The following is a 25782-nucleotide window of genomic DNA, read 5'->3' as shown; positions in this document are numbered from 1 at the left end:
AAAAAGGTTAAACTAAATACTATCAATTCACCAACTGATACTCTATTTAATAATAATTTGAAAAAAATCATTTTAAAATGTGATACTGTTTTAAATGAGGATAGTGGATGTTTTTAAATAATAAAAGAAAAGACTGTGTAGATATGTTAAAACAAGAACAAACTAATACATCTTTTAAAGTAAATTTTTCTTTGGCTACAACTTTTGTAAAACCAGTAGATTTAGAAACATGTAGATTCTTTGTAAATAGTGGTAACGAAATTATTTTACCGAGTACAGATGTGAATTCTATAATTGAAAAACTATTTAATAAAATTTTAGTTGAACAAGAAAACAGAGCAATTAAGAAATCAGGGTGGTCTTTATGTTCTGAACCAAACCATCACTTAGAAATTAAAATCAGTAAATATGATCCTCTGTTAGCTTCATCATATATAAAATTACCTCAATGGATTTTATCTAAAAAGAATTGTGTTCTAAATATTCAAAATAACGATAATAGATGTTTTATGTACTGCATTCTAGCTGCTTTATATCCCGCAAAAGATAATCCACTGCGTGTGAATAATTACATACAATATATTAATACTTTATTACCGTTATTTGAAAAAACTAATATAAAATTCACCGTCGAAGTAGAACACATAAGCAAATTTGAACATATGTATAATTCCGTATTTACTAAGGAACAAATTTCTATTAATATATATGGAATTGATTATGATAATGAAACAATTTTTCCGTTACGTATAAGCGAAAACACATCTGTATTTAAACATATAGATTTACTGTATTGTGAAGAAAATTACAATAGTCGTTATTGTCTTATAAAAAATCTCAATGCGTTATTAAAAAGTCATAAAGAGAAAACTTATGTAAAATTGCCTCAATGGATTTTATCCACAAAATGTGTTATCAATATTGAAAATAACGATAATAGATGTTTTATGTACTGCATTCTAGCTGCTTTATATCCAGTAAAAGATAATCCACATCGTGTGAATAATTACATACAATATATTAATACTTTATTACCGTTATTTGAAAAAACTAATATAAAATTCCCAGTCGAAGTAGCACACATAAGCAAATTTGAACATATGTATAATTCTGTATTTACTAAAGAACAAATTTCTATTAATATATATGGCATTAATTATGATAATGAAACAATTTTTCCGTTACGTATAAGCGAAAATACAGGTGTATTTAAACATATAGATTTATTATATTTAAACTCTCATTATTGTTTAATTACAAATTTAAATGGTTTAGTTAGACAGCAGTTAGGTACTCATCAAACATTTATTTGTAGACGATGTTTAGTATCTTTTTATAACAAATCAAAATTAGATGAACATGACAAATTATGTAAAGAACACACTCCAACCAAAATTAACATGCCGAAACAAGGGAAGTTTTAAAATTTCGAAATTTGAAATTGTTATTACAGAATGATGTGATAATAGTTGCAGATTTTGAATTTATTAAAACCTATAAATAAACAAAGTGGATCTAGTACAATACAAATTCAGCAACATATACCAAGCAGTTTTGGTTATATTGTATGTTGGAGTAACAAATATATGAAATCAGATTTAGTTATTTATCGGGGAGAAAATGTATCGATGAAGTTTATGTCTGCTATGGAGAATGAATTAAGAAAATCATAAACATATTAGATCAACAAAAACCATTAATACCATTAAATAGTTCTCAGTTACAGGAGTTTAATCTATCCACTGAATGCTCTGTTTGCGACAGCAAATATACGAGTAACAATAGAAAAGTTAAACATCATAACCATTTAACTGGGCAATATATTGCCACGGTGTGCAACACTTGCAATTTACAAATTAAACGTCAAAGTAATTTTATCCCTGTATTCTTCCATAATTTGTCTGGGTATGATGCACATTTATTTGTGAAAGAATTAGGTTGCATCCCTAGCAATATTTCTGTAATTGCTGAAAGCACTGAGAAATACATCACATTCTCTAAGCACTTTAATTTTAATGGTAGACATATCGAGTTACGTTTTCTAGACCTATTTAAATTCCTGCCGTACAGTCTCGAAAATTTAGTGTCAAAATTAAAACCTGAGCAATTCGTCTATACAAAGCAATATTTTTCTGATGATAAGTTCCCTTTAATTGTTCGTAAGGGAATGTATTATTACGATTACATAACAAATTTAGATACATTTAATGAAATTGAATTTCCTGAAAGAGAGGCATTTAATAGCAAATTGAATGGAACACAAATTTCCGAGACTGATTATCAATATGCAAATCTGATTTGGCGTGTGTTTAAACGTGAAAATTTAGGGGACTACCACGATCTATATTTAAAATGTGATGTACTTCTCACAGCAGATGTGTTGAAGAATTTTCGAAAGACATGTTTAAATGCTTTTTGTATTGATCCGATTAATTGTTTTACTGCACCTGGGTTGGCATGGCAAGCCATGTTATATAAAACAAAAATTGAACTTCAACTTTTATCAGATATCAATATGTATATGTTTGTAGAAAAATCGATTCGCGGAGGTATTACTCAAGCTGTGTTAAGGTATGCCAAAGCTAATAATCCTTACGTACATGATTTTGATGCGGAAAAAGAAAAATCTTATTTACTCTATATTGACATGAACAATCTGTACGGACTATCAATGATTGACTATTTACCATATGGTGATTTTCGGTGGGAGGATAAAATTGACAATTGGCAAGACAAGAATAAAATTATCAATTGGTCCACGGATAGTGAATGTTTTTTTTTCTAGAAGTGGACTTAGAGTATCCAAATTATTTACACGAATACCATTCTGAATTTCCGTGTGCTCCCACTAATGAAGTTCCACCAAATGGTAAATACTCAAAATTACTATTGACACTTAAATCGAAATCGAATTATATCTTGCATTATAGAGTATTACAATTTTATCTAAAACAAGGTTTAATATTGGTAAAAGTACATAAAATATTATGGTTTCGTCAATCTAAATGGCTTGCATCATATATACAAGAAAATACTCCACGCCGTGCAAATGCTACAATTGAATTTGAAAAAGATTTCTATAAGTTATTAAATAATTGTGTATACGGAAAGACAATGGAGAATGTACGAAAACGCATTGATATAAAATTAATTAACAATGAAAAAAGTGTAAAAAATTAGTAGCGCAAGATCAGTTTCAAAATTGGGTAAAATTAGGAGATAATCTTGCATTATTCCATATGTTAAAAAAAATCTGTAACTTTAAATAAACCGATCTATGTAGGAGCTACAGTTTTAGAATTATCAAAATTAGCAATGTATGAATTCCATTATAATATAATGAAACCTCGATATGGAGATAAGATTAGCATTACTTATTTGGATACTGACTCTTTCATTTACTACATTAAAACCGACGATATTTATAAAGAAATAAAAGACTTGAACGAGTATTTTGATACTTTTAATTATGCAGAAAATCATGCTTTATATAACACAAAAAATAAACACGTTTTGGGTAAAATGAAAGACGAGTTAAATGGAGTTCCTATCATTGAATATGTTGGTTTACGAGCAAAAAATTATGCAATTCGCACTAAATCTGATAAAGAAATAAAAAAATTAAGGGTATAAGAAAAAATGTAACACGTATGATTTCTATCAAAGATTTTAAGGATTGCTTAAACAATAATCGAACTATTAGAAAGAAACAAACCCAGTTGCAATCTAAACAACATGAAATCTTTACAGTATCTGTTAATAAAATTGCTTTAGATCCTCATGATGACAAGCTATGTATTCTTAATTGTAACATTCATACATTGCCATGGGGACATTATCAGTTACCATTGAAATATTGTGATAAGTGTAAAATGTAAAATAATTTTTTAAGAAAGTAAGTTTTTCAATCGAAACAGCACAATGATAATCAATGTAAAATATGTAAATAATATTTTAGGAGAAATATATAGAAATGATATCAGGATGAAAGAAAAAATATTATAAATGAATTACATAAATCTGCTAGAAAACACTATGCTAGAATTCCTGTTATTACCAAAGGTATTCACGATTTATGGCAGGCAGATCTTGTAGAAATGAATAGTGGGAAATTAAAAGGTCTAGCAAAAATTAATAAAAATTGCAAATATTTATTAACTTTCATACATACATTTAGTAAAAAAGCATGGGAGGTGCCTGTGAAACAAAAAACTGGTGAACATGTTGCCAAAGCTTTTGAGTCGATTTTAAAGCAAAATCAGATAAGTCCTAATTATCTTCAGGCGGATAGAGGGAAAGAATTCAACAACACATACTTTACTCAATTAATGAAAAAATATAATATTAAGCATTATTCTACATATACTGAAATAAAAGCTAGTATTGTCGAAAGATTTAACAAAACATTGCGTAATTTAATGTGGAAACGCTTTACTTTACAAGGTAATTATAAATGGCTCGATATATTACCACAATTACTAAAACTATATAATCATACTAAACATAGCACTATCAAAATGAGACCTGCAGATGTAACCAAAAAACATGAACAGGTTTTATTATCAACCATGTATTGTAAAAAATTTGCTTCCTTTAAAGGAAAACCAAAATTTAGAGTGAATGATTATGTTAGAATAAGTAAGGCGAACAAGCATTTTCAAAGAGAATTTACTCGTAATTGGACGACTGAAATCTTTCAAATAGCTGAAGTATTCCTGACAAATCCACCGACCTACCACTTAAAAGATAACAAGCAACAACCTATACAGGGAAGTTTTTATGAACTGGAATTAATGAAAACCAAATATCCTCATACGTATTTGATTGAAAAAGTTTTGCGGAAGAAAAATAATAAGGCCTATGTGAAATGGTTAGGTCTGCCAAAAAGTGAAAATTCTTGGATCGATTTAAAACATACTATATTGTAAAAAAAGAGAAGTCAAGAATTTATAGGTGAAGCATGTCGTCACAAGTATTTTAAATTCTAGCAACACTGTAAATTTTCGTTCTTCAACAAACGCTTTTTTTATGTAAAGGAGAAAAGAAAGCAAAATAAATGCAATATATCTGTAATAGAGATGGAAAATTCCTTTTACATGTATGGTAGCAGGTCCTACAGGCTGTGGAAAATCATATTTTGTTAAAACATTTCTTGACCATTATAGTAAGTTATTTAAAAATATTGTATGGTGTTATGGTGAATGGCAACCATTGTATGATACTCTTTCAAACTGCACGTTTAAAGAAGGTTTACCTCAAAATAATGAATTTCAAGCATACGATGGTCCACATCTTGTCATTATTGATGATTTAATGCGTGAGTGTGACCATCGGATTGTAGATATTTTTACTAAGGGTAGCCATCATACATATATAAGTGTAATATTTATAACACAGAATATTTTCCATCAACAAAAAGGAATGCGGGATATTTCGTTAAATTGTCATTATATTGTTTTAAAAATCCTAGAGACCAAGCTCAAATTAATTATATCGCACGACAATTGTATCCAGGTAATACAAAATTTATTCAAGAAGCATATCAAGATGCAACTCGAATTGCACATGGTTATTTACTTTTTGATTTGAAACAAAATACTCCTGATGAGCAACGAGTTCGAACAAATATCTTTCCAACAGATTCTTTTAATTATGTTTATGTGCCTGTAAAAAAAATAATTGCAATATGGTTTATATTCTAACAACTATTTGTGCTTTAATAGCCGTAAAAAAATGATTAGCAAGGAAAATGCACATTTGTTAAAACTTTTAGCAAAGTCAAAACCGAAAGCACGTAAGGCAATTTTACAAAATGCAGATCCTGATTTAATTCGCTCTATTTCTGAATGTTCCTATAACGTATTACAGGGAAATGTTCCATTAAATAAAACAGAGATAAATAAGCTAAAAAAATATAAAAAGGAACTGAGATATTTGGTGGAAAAAGGTCCATCATTAAAACAAAAGAAAAAACGAATAATTATACAAAAAGGAGGTTTTCTTACTGTATTGCTTGCACCTATTTTAGGAGGTATACTATCTAGTTTAATTAAATAATTATGCAAAACGCACAAAAACTTATTTTAATCTCACCAGAAAAATTACATCATTATCAAACGATATTTAATCTTGATGATGAAATGAAAGAAATTTTAAATAATAAAAGTTTAAATGCAGAAGAAAAATGGACAAGATATAGAGAAGTCTTACAAAAATATTTAAATATAATTCAAAAACCGACAGCAGTTACAACAACAGCAACTACTACTACTACTACTACGGAGGAAGAAGAAGAAGAGGATGAGGAGGATGAAATAATATTTACTCTCCCTGAAATTTGTAAACGTAAAGCAAGACCTTTATTACGTAAATTGAAACAAAATCCAAATATTCAATGGGACGATAATGGAAATGTGAATATTAATAATAAATTAATTCCAGGTGGAAATATAGTGGATTTGATATCCGATTTTGTTAGATGTCGTAAGAAAAATATTTCAGTTGGAAATATATTTTCAGTAAGAAAAATATTGGCAAAAGCCAATATACCCTTAGAGTACATTGGTAATCCTCAACGAATAGATTATATTAGAAAACTAACAGAAGACGAAGAGGACAAAAAGGATGGTCCTCCACCCCGTAAACGCAAATGGTGTACTTATAAGCAATAATACTAATATTCTATTGTAATTTATTGATATTTTTAAGTATATAGAAAGAAAGAAAGATGAATGAGCCATACCTTAATTATTACACACATCAAGCAGGAGGTGATTATAACGTGTATAGAGGTACAGCATATCAAGAAGGTTATGGCATTGGTAGTTTTCTAGGAGGTTTATTCCGTACTGTATTTCCTTTATTAAAACAAGGTGCAAAAACTGTTGGTAAAGAGTTGATACGTACAGGAATTAATGTAGCAGGAGATGTACTAGATAATAATAGACCTATTGAAGAGTCTTTGCATGATCAATGGCAAGAAGCTAAAACAAATTTAAAAAATAAAGCTCAAAATAAATTAAATCAGGTGTTGGAAGGATCTGGAAGAAGAAAAAGAAAGAAAGTTCATTTTAGTGGTGGTGTGAAACGGATAAAAAGATCCAAAGATATTTTTGATTGATTATGGAGCAAAGTGATAGTTTTTATCTCACACTTCCTAGCAATAGTTCTATGAAATATTTTCCTCAGAATACTCTTGCTTGTTATTCTACTAAATTATATCAACCTATTGTACTGGAGAAGGGAGTGTGGGAAACAGCTGTTGTTGAAGTACATTATACAAGTTCATTTCAGAATGTTTCCAAATATACAAATAATATTTGTTACCGTATCATGAATCTCAAAAAACTGGAACATAACTCAAATCTTACCAGGACACTATTATAATGTTGATGATATTCTATTTCAAATTAATCATAAAAGTGATATATTAAATCTACAATTAAAAGTCAAAGCATCTGTAAAACGAATTGAGGTTAATAGAGTAATAAAGGATCAAGAGAAGCATATAGAAGTACGCCTATCTCCTGAACTAGCCAGAATACTAGGTTTTGATCATATTCAACAAGAAGATATTGCAGTTGTTCATCATGCTCGTTATCCACCTGATTTACAAAAAGCGCTACCTACACTTATATATTTGCAGTGACATTGTAGAACCACAAATGGTGGGTGACACCATAGCTCCATTGTTACGTATTATAAATACAAATATTACAGAGCATGGTATTAATGATGTACATATTTTTGATAATCCTCATTATGTGCCAGTGCAACGTAAACAATTTGATCAAATTATTATTGATTTAAGAGATAGTACAGGTAATCCACTTCCTTTCCAATATGGTAGTGTATGTGTAAAATTACATTTTCGTAGACGTAATACGGTATTGTAAATTTTACCATGTGTGAATATTAATAGTAAGAAACGAAAATGCAGTGTGAGTGTATGAAATCAGAATTAGATTTATTTGCTGGTTTACCCACTCAAACCAGTATTATAGGTAATAAAATAGTTCCATATAAGCCTGTGGCTTCGATAGCTGATAATGCACCAATAGAATTTGTAGTCCCCGGTCATGAGGATGAGTATATTGACTTACCGCACACAATGTTATATGTTAAAGGTAAAATTACTAAATCAGATGGTTCTAATTTAACTTCTGCCGATAAGAAAATCGGTCCTGTAAATGATTTTCTCAATGCCATGTTCAGTGATGTGCAATTATATTTAAATAATCAAATTATTTCCTACTCTTCACATACATATCCATATCGATCGTATATTAAAAAACTACTAAATTATAATGCTGAAGCTAAAACAATGCATCTTCAAACATCAATGTGGTTTAAAGATACTGCAGGGCATATGGACAGTGTGACCGATAGTAATGTAGGATTTAAACGTTTTCTTCTCACTGCTTTAAGTCAGTCATTTGAATTATTGGGTTATATTCATGCTGATATTTTCAATCAGGAGAAATTTTTACTGAATGGTGTACAATTGCGTATTAAACTAATTCCAGCTAAACCTACATTTTGTCTAATGGGTGACGCAGATGCTGATGGAAAAGTTGTAATTACAGATGCAACATTACTTGTGAAAAAGGTTGATGTATCACCAGCAGTTAAAATAGCACAAAATAAAGTATTACAAAATCCTAAGTTTAGAATAAAATATCCTATAACAAAAGTGCAGGTGAAGACAGAAACTCTGCCACAAGGAAGTATGGATAGTACACTTCCAGATCTGTTTTCATGCATAGTGCCTAAACGTATTATTATTGGTTTTGTTACTAATACTGCTTTCAATGGTAGTTATCAAACAAATCCATTCAATTTTCAACATTTTAATATGTCATTTTTACATTGTATGTTGATGGAACGGCAGTACCCTTCAAACCATTAGAACCGGATTTTGATAATAATCTATATGTACAAGCATATTCTACGTTATTTACAGGTTCAGGTATTTATTATTCTAATCAAGGTAATAATATTTCACGTGCTGAATATCCTAATGGTTATACTCTACTGGTGTTTGATTTAACTCCTGAATCAAGCGCAAGTGCTGCATTTCATACTAGCCCACAACGGCAAGGAAGTGTACGTTTAGAGGTTCATTTTAAAGAAGCACTGCCATCTCCTGTAACAACAATTATTTATGGTGAATTCTCTTCAGAATTAGAAATTGATTTCCAGAGAAAAATATATATTAATTTTAAAAAATGTTAAATACAATTGAGCTTTATGAAGCATTACAACAAAATTTACCTAAAGATCATTTTATTGGTGTATATGCTGCTGATGAGTTACCTTCGTTTATTCATACATTTCCAGCCGCTATAATTATAAATACTGATTCTAGTAATAAGCCTGGTGAGCATTGGGTTGCTGTTTATATATCTAATATGTGTGTGGGAGAGTATTTCGATAGCTATGGTATACCTCCCTATATACAACATCATATAAGGTTTTTAAAACGAAACTGTCTGTATTATACATGGAATAATAGACGTATTCAAGGTGATTTATCTCAATTTTGTGCACATTACTGTTTTTTATATCTAGCATGTCGTGCATCTGGTTATTCGATGCACGATTTTTTAAACAAATTCTCACTTACCACTATTGATGCTAATGATATTATGCTTTATTCATTTATGAGAGTATGATGATGTTATTTTGTTAAACTCCGCCATTGCCGGTCCCAAGCCCTGGATGAGAAAGGAGGAGAGTTGGGGGTATTGCTACCCCCGTAAAAGAAAATAATCTCTGCCATGTTCAAATAGGGGTGGATCCCTGCTATGGTAAAATAAGGGTTGAAAAATGAGCCCTGCTCTGCTGTGTGTTCGTAATTAAAATAGGGGTTGGAAACGAGTACACCCCTATTCTCTGCTATGTTCATTATGTTCAATTAGGGGTGGAAACGAGTTCACTATGTTTCGTAGTCATACTGTTATGTTCGAATAGTGGTTGGAAAATATACCATGTTCAAATAAGGGTGGAACGAGTCTTATGTATCTGCTGTGCGTTCATAGTCTTATGTGCTCTTCTATCTCAGTGTAATTTCTGCTATGTTAAAATAGGGGTTGGAAAATATGCTCATAAAAGGAAACGAGTTCACCCCTTAAAAAAGTGGTCATAAAAGAGAACGAATACACCCCCTAAAAGTGGTCATAAAAGGGAACAAATTCACCCCTAAAATGGAGGTCGTAAAAGACCGTGGGCTCACGGTGTACGGTGCTCAATTTCCCAGGGGCTCGTGAGTTGAGCTATGTTGTCCGAAGGTGTTCCAGATCGATCCATTTTCTACTACTTTTAACTATACAGAAAGTACAGTGGAACTATATGCAAATAGTATTTTAGGCAAACAGTTGCTGTTAGGATCTTTAATTAATGAAAGAGAATTTACTTTTTTGTTCGAACATTTCCTTCGGCTTCCCATGTAAAGATGATATGTCAAATTTAGAAAAATGCCAAATGGTATTTTAACAATATTTTTCACCATTCAGCATTTCTGTTACTCAGCCAAGCCGGTTGGAAAGTCAAGATGAGAGATAAAGCTTTTAGAGTACAGGATTCCCACACTCTTTCGCCCCGCCAAAAAAGGACAAATCACCAATTTTCTAGGACTTCGACACAGGGAGGTATAACAGGATTGCAACTGTAGGTTGAAAACTCACAAGAGTAAAATGAAAAGTACAACAGCTTATGCAGTGAATATTAATGCAAATACAGTATTAATACAAAATAATTGATTACAGAAAGCGGAGCGCTATGTGCTTTTTTGTTTTGGTGGTATTCCATCTGCATCTTGTTTATTCGCGATATGGGCACTACAACATTGGGATTATCTGGTTCTGTCGTAAATTTCCCAATGGCGTAATTTAGCTCATTCTTTATTTATCTATTAAAATGGTAATAAAATTTAAATTGTAAATCTAACATTTGGATAAGACAATAAAAAATAATGACGATTGTTTTATAAAATAGCAAATTACACTTTGGATTTCGTGATTCTAACGCCAATGTTAATTTTATATCTTGTAACTGAGAACAAACATGGAAACAAATAAGTTCGGAAGTGACTAGGAAACGCTATTGAGACAAATTATAACATTAAAACTTACAAAATATACTACAGACTCGACAACCAGCTTTACTACGTTGAGAGTAACTGTAAAGAAACTTACAAACGGAGGTTACAAGAGATGCAGTCCAAGTGAAATCAGTTACTTCTGGAAAATATTGTAGTTGCTCCGTCACCAATTTTGCATCGATTTTTGCTATGTTATATGGTATCAAAAGAGGTGTTGAAATGCGAAGTGTCAGATGCTCATGGTTCAACGTTTCCAAAATAGAGGGCACTGAAAATGTGAAAAATGCTCCAAACATGCATATATTAAAATATTTATAGTTACAGTTCTGTGAACGTGAGGAACATGAAATTTTGTCACAGTTCACATAGTAACACATTAGAGCACTGACAAATTTGGATCTTTCTCAGAACATCGGTATATTTTAGGTGGTATTATATTACCCCATCCTATGAGTTTATATGAGTTCTAAGAATAATAAAAAAAAAGATTTCGTTTGGTACAAATGATGCGAATTTAGATACTTGACACAATATTATCAGTGACATACCATTAAGTTGAAGAACGATGGAAAGTTTTTCCACAAGTATTTATTTGCCAAGAGTAAATAAAGACAAATATTGAAGGTAAATGTGTTATTTCTCAAGGTTTCCTCCTCTTAGACACATATTTAACTTAGAGCTAACGTAGGGTTACTCCATGTGTCAATTCACTGGTTCAAGCCCCAATGTCTCTATATACAAGTATCAAAATGCCTCACTCCCGAGGAGTTCATCACTGTGACTCACCGCGATAAACAGCAGTTGCAAGTTAATTGGTATCTAGCAGGATAATCGTTCCAGCTGCATTCTCAACATTCATCACGAAATATTGATCCTAACAACTCACAAATGATACAAATATTATTATTAATATAAACACACACACACACACACACACACACATACACAAACGAAATCTATAATTCTAAATCTGTAATTCTAAATCTATAATTCTAAGGGAAAAGGGGGTACAGTGAGACATATGGATTTTGTGAATAATTTATAGGAAGAAGGTTGCAACAATGAGCCTCAAATAATGCGCACAGCAATCGTACTTTGTTATGCTAGTTGCGTCGCAGTTGCTGAAGGTGGTTTGTGAGCAGCTGCGTTTCAGCAGTCTTCAGGTAAGAAAAGTAAATTATTTGTGTTCTCTTACACAGCATAGAAAACATAATCTTTTGACGAATCAGACTTTAAACCATAAGATTATTTTGCATTGGAGGATAAAGTATTTTATTGCCCAAGTTACTTCGAAAATCTTCCTTTCTGTAAGCACTGAAATAAGAAAAATAACTGCAGGTAGCTATAGGGGTACAATGAGACAAACTGAAAAAGGGTACAGTGAGACGTGTCTCACTGTACCCCAATTAATACAGTTTATTCTTTCTTTGTTAATTGGCCTTTTTCTTTCTAATAACGAAAAGCTTACTTGTGTTTTGCATGCTATATTTACTCTAAAAGTAAATAAAACTTACATATCTAATTTGTAATTAAATTGCTGTTGCGTAATTTAGGTTCCACGTCGTTTAGTTCGATAAGAAAATACGTCCCCAAATATTTCACTTCTATTTCTTTATTATACTTCCTGGATGCAGTATTTGTAGCAGGGTCACCGAAAATATAGGTAATCCAAAAAAGAAGTCGATCCAAACAAAGCCTAATTTTATCTTTAGAGGAAGTAAAATGTTACGTACACTTACAATAAAATTAATGTTTAGAAAAAAATATGTATTAACCGCATAAAATCATTCTTTCGCATTGCATTTCAGAATGCCTCGACATCAGCCAAGGAAAACAAATATTGGTACCTTTACGGAATAACAAATGTCTGAAGCTGTTAATCTTGTATTGAATGATAATATCAGCATTTGCCAAGCAGCTAAGATCAAGGGAGTAGCTTTCCAAACATTGTTCAGGTAACTTACATTTATACATATGTTTCTTTATTTATTTGTATTCTGGGATTAATGCAAGTCGATTGCGATAAGTTAAGAATATTTCTATGATATTGTTTTTCACTAGTCTGCTAGAGCCACAAAGGACAGGTAGATTTTTAAAATTTCAAACAGACATCATTTTATAGGCTTTCGTTGAATCGTGTTGATATTCACACTCAACTAAGCTATTGTAAATAACAAGTTTGTACTAAGTTTGGTTCCGATTGGTTCATAATTGCGCAAATTATTTATTTTTGAAATTTATTGACGGATCATTCTGATTTTCACACTCAAGCAACATATTGTATTGCAAATAGCCACTTTTGGGCGAACTTTCATTCCGATTCGTAATCAAGGAAGTCATGATTTTCAGGGAGACAGAACAGCAGATTATTATTATAATAATTGAAATTGAGCTCCTTCGTCGTTAAGCGGTTAGCGTACGCGCCTTTAGCGTGAGAGACGCGGGTTCGATTCCCGGCGGGAGCTTATTCGGTTCGTATTCCACGTTAATCAGTAGATCCTCGTCTCATATAGCCTTGTTGCTGAAAGGGACATTAAACTCAACTCAATAAATGAATTTTAAATTATGAAACGTAATTTCATATAAAGGGTATTTCAAAACAATATCAACAACGTTTGGAAGATGATTCCTGACACCAAGATAAGACAAAAGTTATAGACCAACCTGAGTGCACAAATGCTTCCTTTCGATCTTATAGGCTGTCGAAAACATGAAAAAATGAATTTTAGAGGTCATGGCTCCAAAACTATGGAATCTACTGTAGTCAGTCAAGACTTCACTTAAGAACTAGTAAGACTCCTATCCAAATATCCATATTCCAGAATCCTGTGGTATTTTCGCAACAATTTTTATAGATGTAGTTGGTGAGTACTTCAAATTATATGCCCGTAGCTCCGAAAGGAAGCAATTGTGAACTCAGATCGGTCTATACCTTTTGTCTTATCTTTGTGTCAGGAATTACCTCCCAAACGTTGTCGGTGTTGTTTTGAAATACCCTGTATATCAGAAAGTTTATTCTAATGGAAACGTACTTTTCGTATATTTACAGGTATGTCCGAAAGAAGCGTCAACATCCAACATCAGAGATTCTAATGCGACCTCACTACGACGTTAGGAGGGTGTTCACGGATGAAGAAGAACGTGTTCTAGTTGATTACATTGTTATGTGCTCGAAAATGTGCTATGGACTTTCAACGATTCAATGTAGATTGTTGGCATTTCAAATGGCTGTTAGAAATAATGTAAAAATACCTTCCAACTGGACTGAACGAAAGAAGGCAGGACTAGATTGGTTACAGGGATTTCTCAAGCGGCACAAGAATTTAAGTCTGCGATCACCTGAAGGCTGTAGCTTGTCGCGAGCATCATCTTTTAATCGAGAAAACGTTGACAAATTTTTTGATAACTTAGAAGAGATCTATAAAAGACATCCTAATTTCTCCGACGGCACTAGGATATTCAACCTCGATGAAACAGCAACAAGTACTGTTCCGATACACCAAAAAGTGATAACCGAGAAAGGCATCAAACAGGTTAACCAAGTGCAAAGTTCAGAGAAAGGGACACTGGTTACAACTTGCTGTATTGTAAGTGCGAGTGGAAACTCTGCCTCCGGTTATGGTATTTCCAAGAGTTCATTTTCAAGAACATATGATTCATGGTGCTCCGACAGGAACTCTTGGTTTGGCAGCGAAAGGTGGTTGGATGAACACTGAACTGTTTGTGTAGGTGATTGAACACTTTGCTAAACATTCCGGTAGTTCTCCTGAAAACCCTTCCCTCCTAATTTATGACAATCATGAAAGTCATTTATCAGTTGAAGCCCTAGATATAGCAAAACAATCTGGGGTTACTATTCTCACAATTCCTCCTCACACTTCTCACCGTCTCCAGCCTTTAGACGTGGGTGTTTTCAAACCTTTTCATTCCTATTATACTGCTGCTGTCGAGAGCTGGATGATGCGTCATCCAGGCAATACTCTGAAAATCTATGAAGTCGCATCATGTGTTGGAACTGCTTTCGAGAAAGCTATGTCTATCTCAAACATTACCTCTGCATTTCGTAAAACTGGGATTTACCCGTTCGACAGGCATGTTTTCAGCAACGAAGATTTTCTTCCTAGTTCAGTAATGGATTCATCACCTTCAGCTTCTACTGAAAGAGCAAATATAATATTGCTAACAGAAGAAGATCCACCCAGAAACTCAGGAGAAGACACTGCACAAACGGTGTCTAAGTTACTCTCTGGAAAATCGAGTAATCCCCCCAAAATTGTAAGCCCTCAAGAATTTCTAGGGTATCCGAGACGGCAATCAAAATCGAAAACATTGGGTAGCTCCAGAAAAAAAGGCAGAAGTATCATAGCAACTGACACACCAGAGAAGCAAATCCTGGAGCTCAGGAGAAGCAAAAGTAGAAACAAAATAAATCCTAATAAACCCAACAAGCGTCTATTTGATGAGCCCACTGAAGAAACAGATGATGATGATGATGTGGATTTACTTTCTTCTGACGAAGATATTCCAATTATTGATCCAGACTGTTTTCCAGATATTCATCATATTAGTGATAATAGTTTCGTACTTGGCGAATTTAGTGGAAAAAAGAAAGTTTACTATGTTGGAAATGTTCTCCAAAGTACCGAAGGAAAGACTTACGAGGTCTCTTTCTTAAGAAAAAGTGAAAAGGTAGCTGGTAAGTTTGTTTTTCCAAGTGTCCCTGATTTAGCGAGTGTAATTGAAGAAGATATCAAAATGGTACTTCCTGAGCCCAGCATGCATGGGCAAACAAAACGACAACAGTCCTACTTAAACTTTAATGTGGACTTCAGTTTGTTAGATGTAAGATAGATTTAAGTGTCATTGGTGATATTCATGATATGTGAGGTGTCTCATTGTTCCCCATGGTTGGGGTACAGTGAGACAAAACACTTTGCCAGGCTTTTGTGACACTCACTCACTTACATATACATGTATCGAACCAATTGTAGTCTTGATGTATACTAGAAATACCAATAAAGTTCAACACTTTTTTTGAAAATGTTTGCGTAAATATTAAGCAGGTTACAACGATCTAAAAATTTTGTGTCTCACTGTACCCCACTTTCCCTTATACAATATTCTTCCGGAAGCAAGAAATTTGTTCAGTTGATGAGGATTGTTACTCAAATGGTTGAATGTTCGATGACTATAGAAGAAACGGAGAATGAGGAAATGGTGGGGGCGGGCAGACTTTTGAACTTGAAAATTGACAAAATGTCTAAATGCAATACATTACATTCATAAAAAAATTATGATTTCCAATCAAACTATACAGTCATAAACATTGAGGTTTTGGGTCAATAGGAAAAGAAAACTGCATACAATATTAAACTGTACTTAATTCAGCGGAAATGAATTAAAATATTTCACGTTCGATCATATCTTGGTTCAAATTCAGGCGGATATGATATCATGACCTACATCGTAGGATAGAGGATGATAATCGAAAGTGTTACCAGCCTCTATAGTAGGCCAATGTATCATTTATAATGAAATATACATAATGGAAACTTTCAGGCTTCAATTTGCTGAAGATGGTCGGAATTGCATTTAGAATCTACCAAAACTTATTCCATGGCTCGAATTGTGACAAAAGTGAAACGAATGTGCTCTGCCGGGCTTCTGCGCCTTCTTCGCTCGCTGAGTTATGTTTCGTAACGTAACTCACTTGCTAGCATTCAAAATCGGAGAAAGAGAAAAATATAGTAAACCGGATGGAGTAAATGAGAAGTGCTGTTGGGGGAACTACAGTCCTTTCAGCAATGCACTATAAATTTGACCATACTGCGTATAACATTTACAGATCAACACTTTCAAGGAATCATTCCGAACTGAAAACAAAATGTTCATTGTTATACACGATCACAATATTTGTTAAGTATTGTAGCCACACTGGAGTCGAAATCAGCTAATACCAAATCTTAGCTAACTCCCACCCTTAACACCAATTTCGAAATGTAAATGCGTTTCGTGCTGTTATCTAGTAGGCACCCTTTGATTTTCAGCATTCTTAAAGTTTCACAAACAGTTAAATAATAACTCAACCATAACATCGTACTTCCACTAGAGAAAACAGCTCCTAGCAGCTATACAAATAACTTTGTTGGTCGAATTTTGAACACGAAGTTACGGAAATCTGTACGTACAGCGGGTTATAGTTAATGATATATTTTAGACTACACTCTTGTAAATCACCAATGTTTTGGACCACTGGGGAATTCTCAAAGAATGTAAGAATGTCAAGAAACAGATATTTTTTAGTATTCAAAACAAGAAACAACCCAAATTTGAACTTTAGTACACTTGAGAACGATCAAAATTTATAACCGTCAGATATATAATAATTGAACTTTTGGTTTCCAACGTTATGTTCCCCACTCGTTATCTTCCCGTGGATCACTGGTAGAGCGTTCATCTCTAGTGTGTAAGATCCCTGGTTCGATCACACCTTGCGCCAAGTGGGCTTTGTGGTAAACAATCACCGTGTGCGTGGATTTTCCCAAGGTTCTGCTGTTCCAATTTCTTCATTCCACTTTTTCATTCGTTCCTCATCCTCACCGTCTTATTTAGTCTACAAGGCATAACCATAGGACGTAAAACTAAATATTTTTTTTTTATTTTAAATACCCCCGGAAATTTTTTTATGAAAGAAACACTGCCTACCCACCACTACGCACCATCAACATTTAGGACTATTCGTTTTAAAAGCTCTATTCCCCGTAAAAGCCTTCTTTTACAATTTCGAGATTGTCAAATGTACAGTAGGGAATTAAAGGGAATAAAAATACGTACTACAAGAAACATAGTACGGTAAAGTGGCATTTGTGTAGTCATGCCAAGTCAGTTGTTAGAAACATATCATTGTATAATGATAAAAAAAGTTTTTCTTAAAAGAAAAACAGCTGAACGAGCGAGCGAAGTGGGTTAGCAGCCCCGCAAGGCATGTGTTTCTTCCACTTTCATTATATAATTTACACAAAAACACACAGCGTTGACAGGTGACACACCGCTATGATAAAACGCTTCTCTTTACTTCTTTATTCCAGATGTACCTTATTCCCGCTAAATTGCCTCCTCCGCCTTCTCATATAGTCTCTCTTAAAACTCTACAGTAAACAAAGAACTAGAATCACTTTCGCTGCTGGTGTAGCTTTGGCGTACCACATTTTGGAAGGCTTAAGATAAAATTGAATACTTTGAACACATTCCTGCAGGTTATGCAGGCGACAGAATTTTATATAAAGTAATACAGCTGGATTTTATATTTACAAGTGTGGGGTTACTAGTGTTAAATCATTAAGAGCTTTACGATGGATAAAATAAATGAATGCATATGAAAGATGATTCTATTACATGTTATTTTCCACCGGCTGTGTATTTCTTCACGGTGATAAGAAGCTGAATTTTCTTAAGAAATAATAAAAAAAAAAAAACACCATTGTTGTGCCAGAAGTCAGCTAGCATAGTGCCTGAAAGGAAATAATAATATAAAACGTGGGTTTATTGCATATGCATACATAATATATGACCGTCACCAAAACAGTAAGAGAAAAATGAACAACATTTAAAGTAAATGAGGGTATGGAGAAGATAAATATTTTGATTTACGCGGGGTTACATATTCTCGTCCTTATGCTAAGACTGCCATATGCATATTTTATTACAATAGCAAACAGAGTTATGGTTGCGTACTTACACTTGGCTGAAGTCCATGATCAGGCAAAGTTAATTGACAGCTGAGTCTGCACACCACTAACGGTAAGTAGAACGCCACTGTTGAGGTTGAGTTGTGATTACAGTATGATTTTTTTAAAGATTTTTACAGTAGGGGAAACTGTTGTACCATTGAACACTTTTTGCGTTTTCCAAGATATAATCTTACCAACAGTTATTTTTGCAATACTATTGCAGCGCATTTAAACTTGGATGTTTTCTGAATGAAATCGTGTCATTATTTAAGTTTTTATTTCCTTTCTTCGTTATCTTTTTAAGCTTTCAAAAATTCCCAAGAAAGTGTTCCATGGTACAAATACTCATGTACCATGGAACACAGCCTCATGTACCTTGAAACATATATTTTTAATATGGTAATTCACAGAAATAAAGTCACAAATAATTATTCTAAGATTTATTTTGTATATCCAGATTTGTTGTTTTTGATATACAGAAGCGTGTGAAAAAAAGAATGGAAATTTTAATACTTATTCTAATCAGGCTTTTACCTTCATATTGAACCTAATATTAATCGGAAGGTTAACCTTATTTATTTATTTATTGAAAAATTCGTAAGCTTAGCAACAACTAAAGTATGAAAAGGACACTATAACAATATTCTATTTGTTAGTCTATTCTCAAAATCCTTAAGGAAAAAAAAAAACAAAGAATTAAGGCTCTAGAACAGTTACAAAATCGATCATATGTTGAGCATACTATTTTCTAATTCTTTGCACGTAAAGTAGACAGGCCTATCAGAAGATAACATATGCAATTACTAAATTAGGAAATATTGACTTATTCGTGGAAACGGTCTCGGCTTGCGTGATCTATTACTTATGTACCTCAATGTTGCTCAATTATACGAACCAAATTCACTTGAAACCACAATTGTTCAGACATTCTACTGGAGCCTATTGGCCGAACGGGTGGTGGCAGTTCCACTATAATACCAAATGCATTCACTCCAGACTGTCCTGCAAACTCTTCATAAAATTTATTTGCAGTACCTAAAATATGATTAAATAACTTGATTTTAAATTCGTTGTAATTAGATTCAACTGAACAAATTTTTCCTGCATAAAATTCAATGCTTCGTTTTTTAAACTGCACCAAAAACATAGTCTTCCGGATTGACATTATGGATTCAATGCTTTCGTGTAATTCAACTTCTGTGTTCATCAGTTCTGCAAGCATAACATCACTATCATAATTTTCATACAGGCTTATGTTCTCAGATTCTTCATCAGATGTTTCGAAATTAATTTTTCTATTGGATTTGTTCTTTCCTTTTTTTTGCTTCTTATTCCCTTTCTGTGTGGCTGTGTGCTCTTTCTTATCCTTCAATTCTTGCTTTGCAAGTGTGTTTCTTACTACTCTACTTCTACCTGTGACAGTCTTTCTTCGACATTTTGTACTTTACGGAGTTTGTGCTTTCTGGTTTGAATGTACTTCCTCTTCAAAGACTGATGTAGAAGGCAAAACTTGCACGAGTTGCACAATTGTTTCGTTTCGTTCATGCAACAGAGTGTTATCGTTTTCACATATATCATTTAGATGACAATCCGGCCGATGATCTGTTAGTGAAGCTGGTAAAAAGTCTAACTCCAAGAAAATGATTGTATCTATAGGATAAATCCCTGAAAGGCGAAAACCACTGGTGATATTTGATATGCTGAAGGCACGCGCCGATAAATAATTTCCAACACTTCGGCCAAAGCATAAATATCAAAATGTTTCCCCGGATTATTATGTAAACATTCTTCGAATGCTTGGTTATAAAAAAAAAAAAAAAAAAAAAAAAAAACATTTAAAAGGACCGTAAACAGCCACATCCAGAGGTTGTAGTCCTGAAGTATGCGAATTGGGAGCCAGCATGACAACTCCAGCTTCAGGAGTCATCTGAAAAGACTCGACAGGTAAGTGCGTTCCATGGTTATCGATGTGGCCGTTGGCCACATTTGTTATGTATGTAGTTAATCTCTCCCCTCCGTCCTCATATTTCACACTATACTCAAATGTTTCTTCCTCTGACTGTCTAAAATATTTCAGATGTCGGGATAAAATAGCTAAAGACACTTGGTAAAATTTGCAAACTTCACGAATGGAAATACGCTTCCCAGGCTCAAAAATGACTGCTTTAATTGTGTTCTTCATTGAATTTGGGCTAATGGCAAGCCTTTTCTTTTCCATCCTGCCTCTTGGCATTTCGATTCCTGCAACGAGAATAAAAGAATGTTCAAAAAATATACTTGACAATGAGTTCATGTACCTTGGAACATGTTCCAAGGTACAAGATATGTTTATGTTTCATGGTACAAGAGGCTGTAGACAATTACTAAAATGCCGCAATAATGATAACGCTACATTCAGCGTAGAAAAAGAAGTCACAAAAATGCTCACCTAATCCCCCTGAACTAATAGATTATTACAGATTAAACAAACAACAAACAGTAATGGCACTAAAAAACAATATTTCAATTTGTAAATAGTTTGTTTTATCCCTGAAAAAAAGTTTTTCACTTTCATAAATCGCATATGCTTCTGAACACAACGAAAGCCATTTTGGGACTGTCTGACAACGTCAAAGCATCATATAGTTCATTGAATTACCACAAGATAGTATAGCAACTCAGAAATATGCGAGTGTTCCAAGGTACACTATGCTCAAGGTACAACGGTTTCCCCTACTTAATTCACACTACCAACTTTGCAGATTAACTGCATTTGTATTCTATTTTATCCCTACATTACCAAACCTACGAAAAAGCTCAATCCTTTTTGCCTAATCTATTTCGACTTTCGTTCTTACCTACTTCGGTTTTGCCCTACTTTACTTTACATACATTCATATTTATGTCTATGTAAACGAGAATAACCTTATATAAAGCTTTTCTTTTTTAGGAAGGGTTTCAAGCTGTTCTCGGAGCAGTCGGACGAATATGTTTATACGTAAAGTAACGTACACTACCGCGCCTTCATTGCTTCCGAATGATAATGCGAATGTGAACTGCGAATTCATGTGCCTCTAGTACATCTGAAGTTTTACGAATGCGAATCAACTTGCAATTTCTCTTTCAAAGCTTCAATGTGAAATACTTTTGTCTGAAAATTCGTACCTTAAAGCCTTGAGAGGTTACATAATAATATATCTATTAATTTCCTTTTTGTGCAAAATTAAGTGAATGTCGCTCCCGTTATTATTATGCTTCCGTGGTAACCGCTACTATTTACAGAATTAACCTATTTTCTAAGAAAATGTTCTCCATAAGTAAGGAAACCCGGTTTTGCTATTTCAAACAAATTTTTCAATAGTTTCATGTATTCGTAAAATCATTATTTGAGGAACAAAAACGAAATATAAATCGAATAAAATGTTGCGATTCGTGTATTAATTAAATCTTCATATTTTAAATAAAAAACAAAAGAAAACACACATATCTTCCACTCAAGGTTCCTGTCTTACGTTTGCTCATAATTTGTTCACGACGTATCATTTGTGTAATATGGATCAGCTTGGTTCCACAATGGACTTAATCAAAAACACAATTTATTAAAGCATTAATATCTATTTCCATCTTTAATTTTATTTATTTCTTTAGCTCCGCACCTCACAACGACGTCTGCTGTCACCAAAACAAACTTTCTTCTCTCACGTAGCGCTCAATTCTTCTGCAGACGACTCTCCATTCGCACAAATTCGGACGAACTATCCCAGCATGTTGGAATCGTTCGCATTCGCATCTTTTCTTCAGTTTTCGCAATTCGCAGGTCGGAACTAGTCGATGAACTCCAATTTTTTTTAAACGTGCTGGGAATGGAGGTGCGGCCTAAGCTAATGTAATGTGCATGACTAAATGCAAGTGATTGTTCTTTTAACATTTGAATAGCTAAAAACGTTACAGAAATGAAAATTTTGGTGTAGATATTTTTTTTTTTTGCGTTCCTCTGTGGCATAGTCATATTATGCTAGTCCACCTTACCAATAGTTTTTTTTCGATACAAGTAGTTAGTGCTAACAGTGCTTAAAAACATCAAACCAGAGTTAGTGATTCAAAGAATATCGGTAGATTTCCGTAGGCTACTGTCCATTCATTAATTTAAACTCTAGATTGATTATTCATTCATACCAATAAGTTCAGCGAAAGCAATTAAGTGTATAACCATCTCTGGAAGTTTCAGTGCCATTCATGACATTCCTGTTGGTGACAAATTGTCGCGGAATATCATAGCAACACGATACCCTGTATAAATAAATGCGCACTTTAGATATAATAAATGAAAAGAAGGTAGCTGCTTTAAGAGTTATTGCTGTGCATTATCCTAAGTTATTTTTGAGTATGGGGAAACGTGTACTTTTTTGCTTATTTTCTGTAAATGTTGACAAATAGTGAATGTTCAAAGCGTTTTTGAGGGAAAACGATTCAATGACCTAGACAGGGAACCTGTAAGAGGAATAGACTCCTCATCTGTTGATTTTTTCTTCGTACTCTATCCATTTGGTTAAAAACCTAGCGACAAATTATTCGTATAGCTGATGCACTAACAACACAAACATTTCAGTCTTTAATTACAATGACGGACGCATTTTTGCAAACGATACACTATGTATTTCGTAACTGCAGAACGAACTACCTGTTGTTGGGAAATTTACATCACTCCAATAAACACATATTCTTTTATTTACTGAACCACAAATCGAAATGAGCTTCATCTGACGTCAGGATGGTGCAAAACATGTGGATTTTGGCGAGGTAGATCACGCATGGTTAAGCAGAATGTTTCTCGTAAAACCCAATCGCGAGACCTAATTTCCTGAACAACCTGCAGCTTATATGGGTGAAAATGGAGATCTTCGTGCAATATTCTCCTGAATGAGCGATCGGACATATACACAGTTTGAAAATGACGACGAGCAGATCTTTTTGGGCTACGCAATATTGCAGCCCAAACATTTTTCACAGCTTCTGTTGTTTGCACAGTTCTTTCACTTCTTCCCGGTTTGCCATTGCAACAGAACCTGTTGTTCGAAATGCACATACCCACCTCACAACGTTCCGTGCATCTGGAACTTTCGCATGACGTCCCAAGTTGGAATGTTGCCGAAATAGACGATGGGTAGCAAAAACAGAGTCGTTATTCTTGAAATAAATTTCAACAGCAAAGGCACGATGCTGTGCATTCCACCGCTTTATATCTCTCACACTCGAAATGGCAGCTCATTGGTAGACGAATGCGGCACGAGCTGGCGCGCATTCATGCAGTACGTCATTGTACTACGCAAGTCAAATTACGCTATGAACGCTGCCGCACCCTGTACCTATCTTTTAGAACAGTTCAGTGTAACTTAATCTTAAAAATGTATTTTGAGAATGTAGTTTTATCTTTTGATTACGTAATATTAGAGAAAGGGGTCTGATGATTAATTACTTTTGATTACAAGGGGGAGGGGGGTCTAAAATAGCCAAAATTACGATTACGTAATATAGAACGGCCATTATTATTATTATTATTATGTGTTGGCAAATACTGTATATGATATAGTCACAATAGTCGTTGACAACGTTGACATAGTCACATTGTCCCAATCGTGTACACTTGACTTATAACCTGACACTCAAGAGGGATTATATACTTCCGTTCTACATACTCTTCTGTCATACAAACTGCACGAACAGTTGCACTGGTAATGAGTAGGATAAATGAGGCACCTACCCAGTCAGAAATGTGAAAAAAGTGCTGTTGCCCGGGTAAGAAATTCCAGGAAAACACGGTATATTTGTTCTTAGTTTCAATGCCACGAAATCAAACAAGAATTAGGGGAAACTGTGACAACAAAAGGCCAATATGTGTATGGTTTTAGCCAGTCGTCCGTGACCCATAGTGATCATGGGTACTCTATCTACGGTGAAGATGCCGAAAGGTGAAATTTCTTTCAACCTGAAAGTTTTAAAGATCTATAACATTCTTCTGAAAAAGGACCAGCAGTGTTTTGTGTTGAGAAGGATAAAAATAGTTGTCATACCTTGTTCCATTGAAAGCTGACAGTCGGAAGCTGCCTATAATGACACATTTTTGCATTTCAAGTTCTCAAATGGCGGAATTTCCAATCCTGAAGATAGATAAAGCCTACGACATGCCTTTTACGCATTTTGGAAACAATCTCTGTGTACACTAAAGAAGAAGAGATAAAGGAAGTTTACTCTACATTCAAATTATAAGAGCAAAAGCTTTCTGCCTTTAGATTGGAGAGAGGGAAAAGGAAAGCTTTGCCCCCTTTTAAAGTCGGCGCCTACAGATACTGTGTTAGGTGTGTGTGTGTTAATATATTGCTGGAAGGAAACAAACGGAACAAAGACTGAAATATTTAAATCTGGAAATTTTGGTCGAGTATTACGAAGTTCAATATGTAACTTTGTACAGTGATGATTACAGACGTCTTTCTGGGCCCGTTTTAGTGAAATATAATGCTTATTAGCTCAGAAAATTTAAAAAAATATCGAATAAAACGCAATGCCAAAACATTAGGTGGGTCGATCGGCCCCACTTGTCTCCACGTGCGCACGCATATGGTTCAAAGTTTTGGTAGTACTGTATACGATAAAGCCGAAATGATGTATTTTACTTCTCAAATGCCATCATTCCAGAACTAGTTTATACAGGCTGCACTGTGTGTGTCCGATAAACAACAGAGGTTTTTGGTGAACAATTCGATTTTGTGAATTAAATAGTGGAGTTGAGTGAAGTGAATTAAGCAAAAATACTGGCTACTAAACAGATTAACTTAAGATGGAATATAATTTCGTACGTTGAATGGTGATGCGTAATGGGCATTAGATATTACTTATCAATGGTGAAATCTGGCACAGAAGAAGTATAAGGGATTATGTTATGTGTGAGATGAATGATTGCGGTTTCTTTCGTAT

The 25782-nt window shown here is 33.7% G+C and overlaps 1 protein-coding gene across 2 annotated transcripts in view; it reads right to left on the bottom strand.

The window, feature by feature from the left end:
• Positions 1 to 25782, bottom strand: part of LOC145673524 (uncharacterized) — a 70742-nt gene that overhangs the window by 4798 nt on the left and 40162 nt on the right. Inside the window, exon 3 of one of the 2 annotated variants that reach the window (XM_081743306.1) lies at positions 19257 to 21072. The exons of the other annotated variant lie outside the window; for it this stretch is intronic. Coding sequence (XP_081599432.1) covers positions 21024 to 21072 — 49 coding nt within the window. The 3' untranslated portion in view covers positions 19257 to 21023. Of the gene's footprint in view, positions 1 to 19256; positions 21073 to 25782 lie in introns of those variants that run through there. 2 annotated transcript variants of the gene reach the window in all.

The sequence above is a fragment of the Thermobia domestica genome, chromosome 16 (assembly GCF_964235325.1).
Source record: "Thermobia domestica chromosome 16, izTheDome1.hap1.1, whole genome shotgun sequence".
In the NCBI taxonomy this organism is placed as follows: Eukaryota; Metazoa; Arthropoda; class Insecta; order Zygentoma; family Lepismatidae; genus Thermobia; species Thermobia domestica.
Note: the sequence above shows the minus strand (reverse complement) of the source record. Positions and strands in the feature narration are given on the sequence as shown.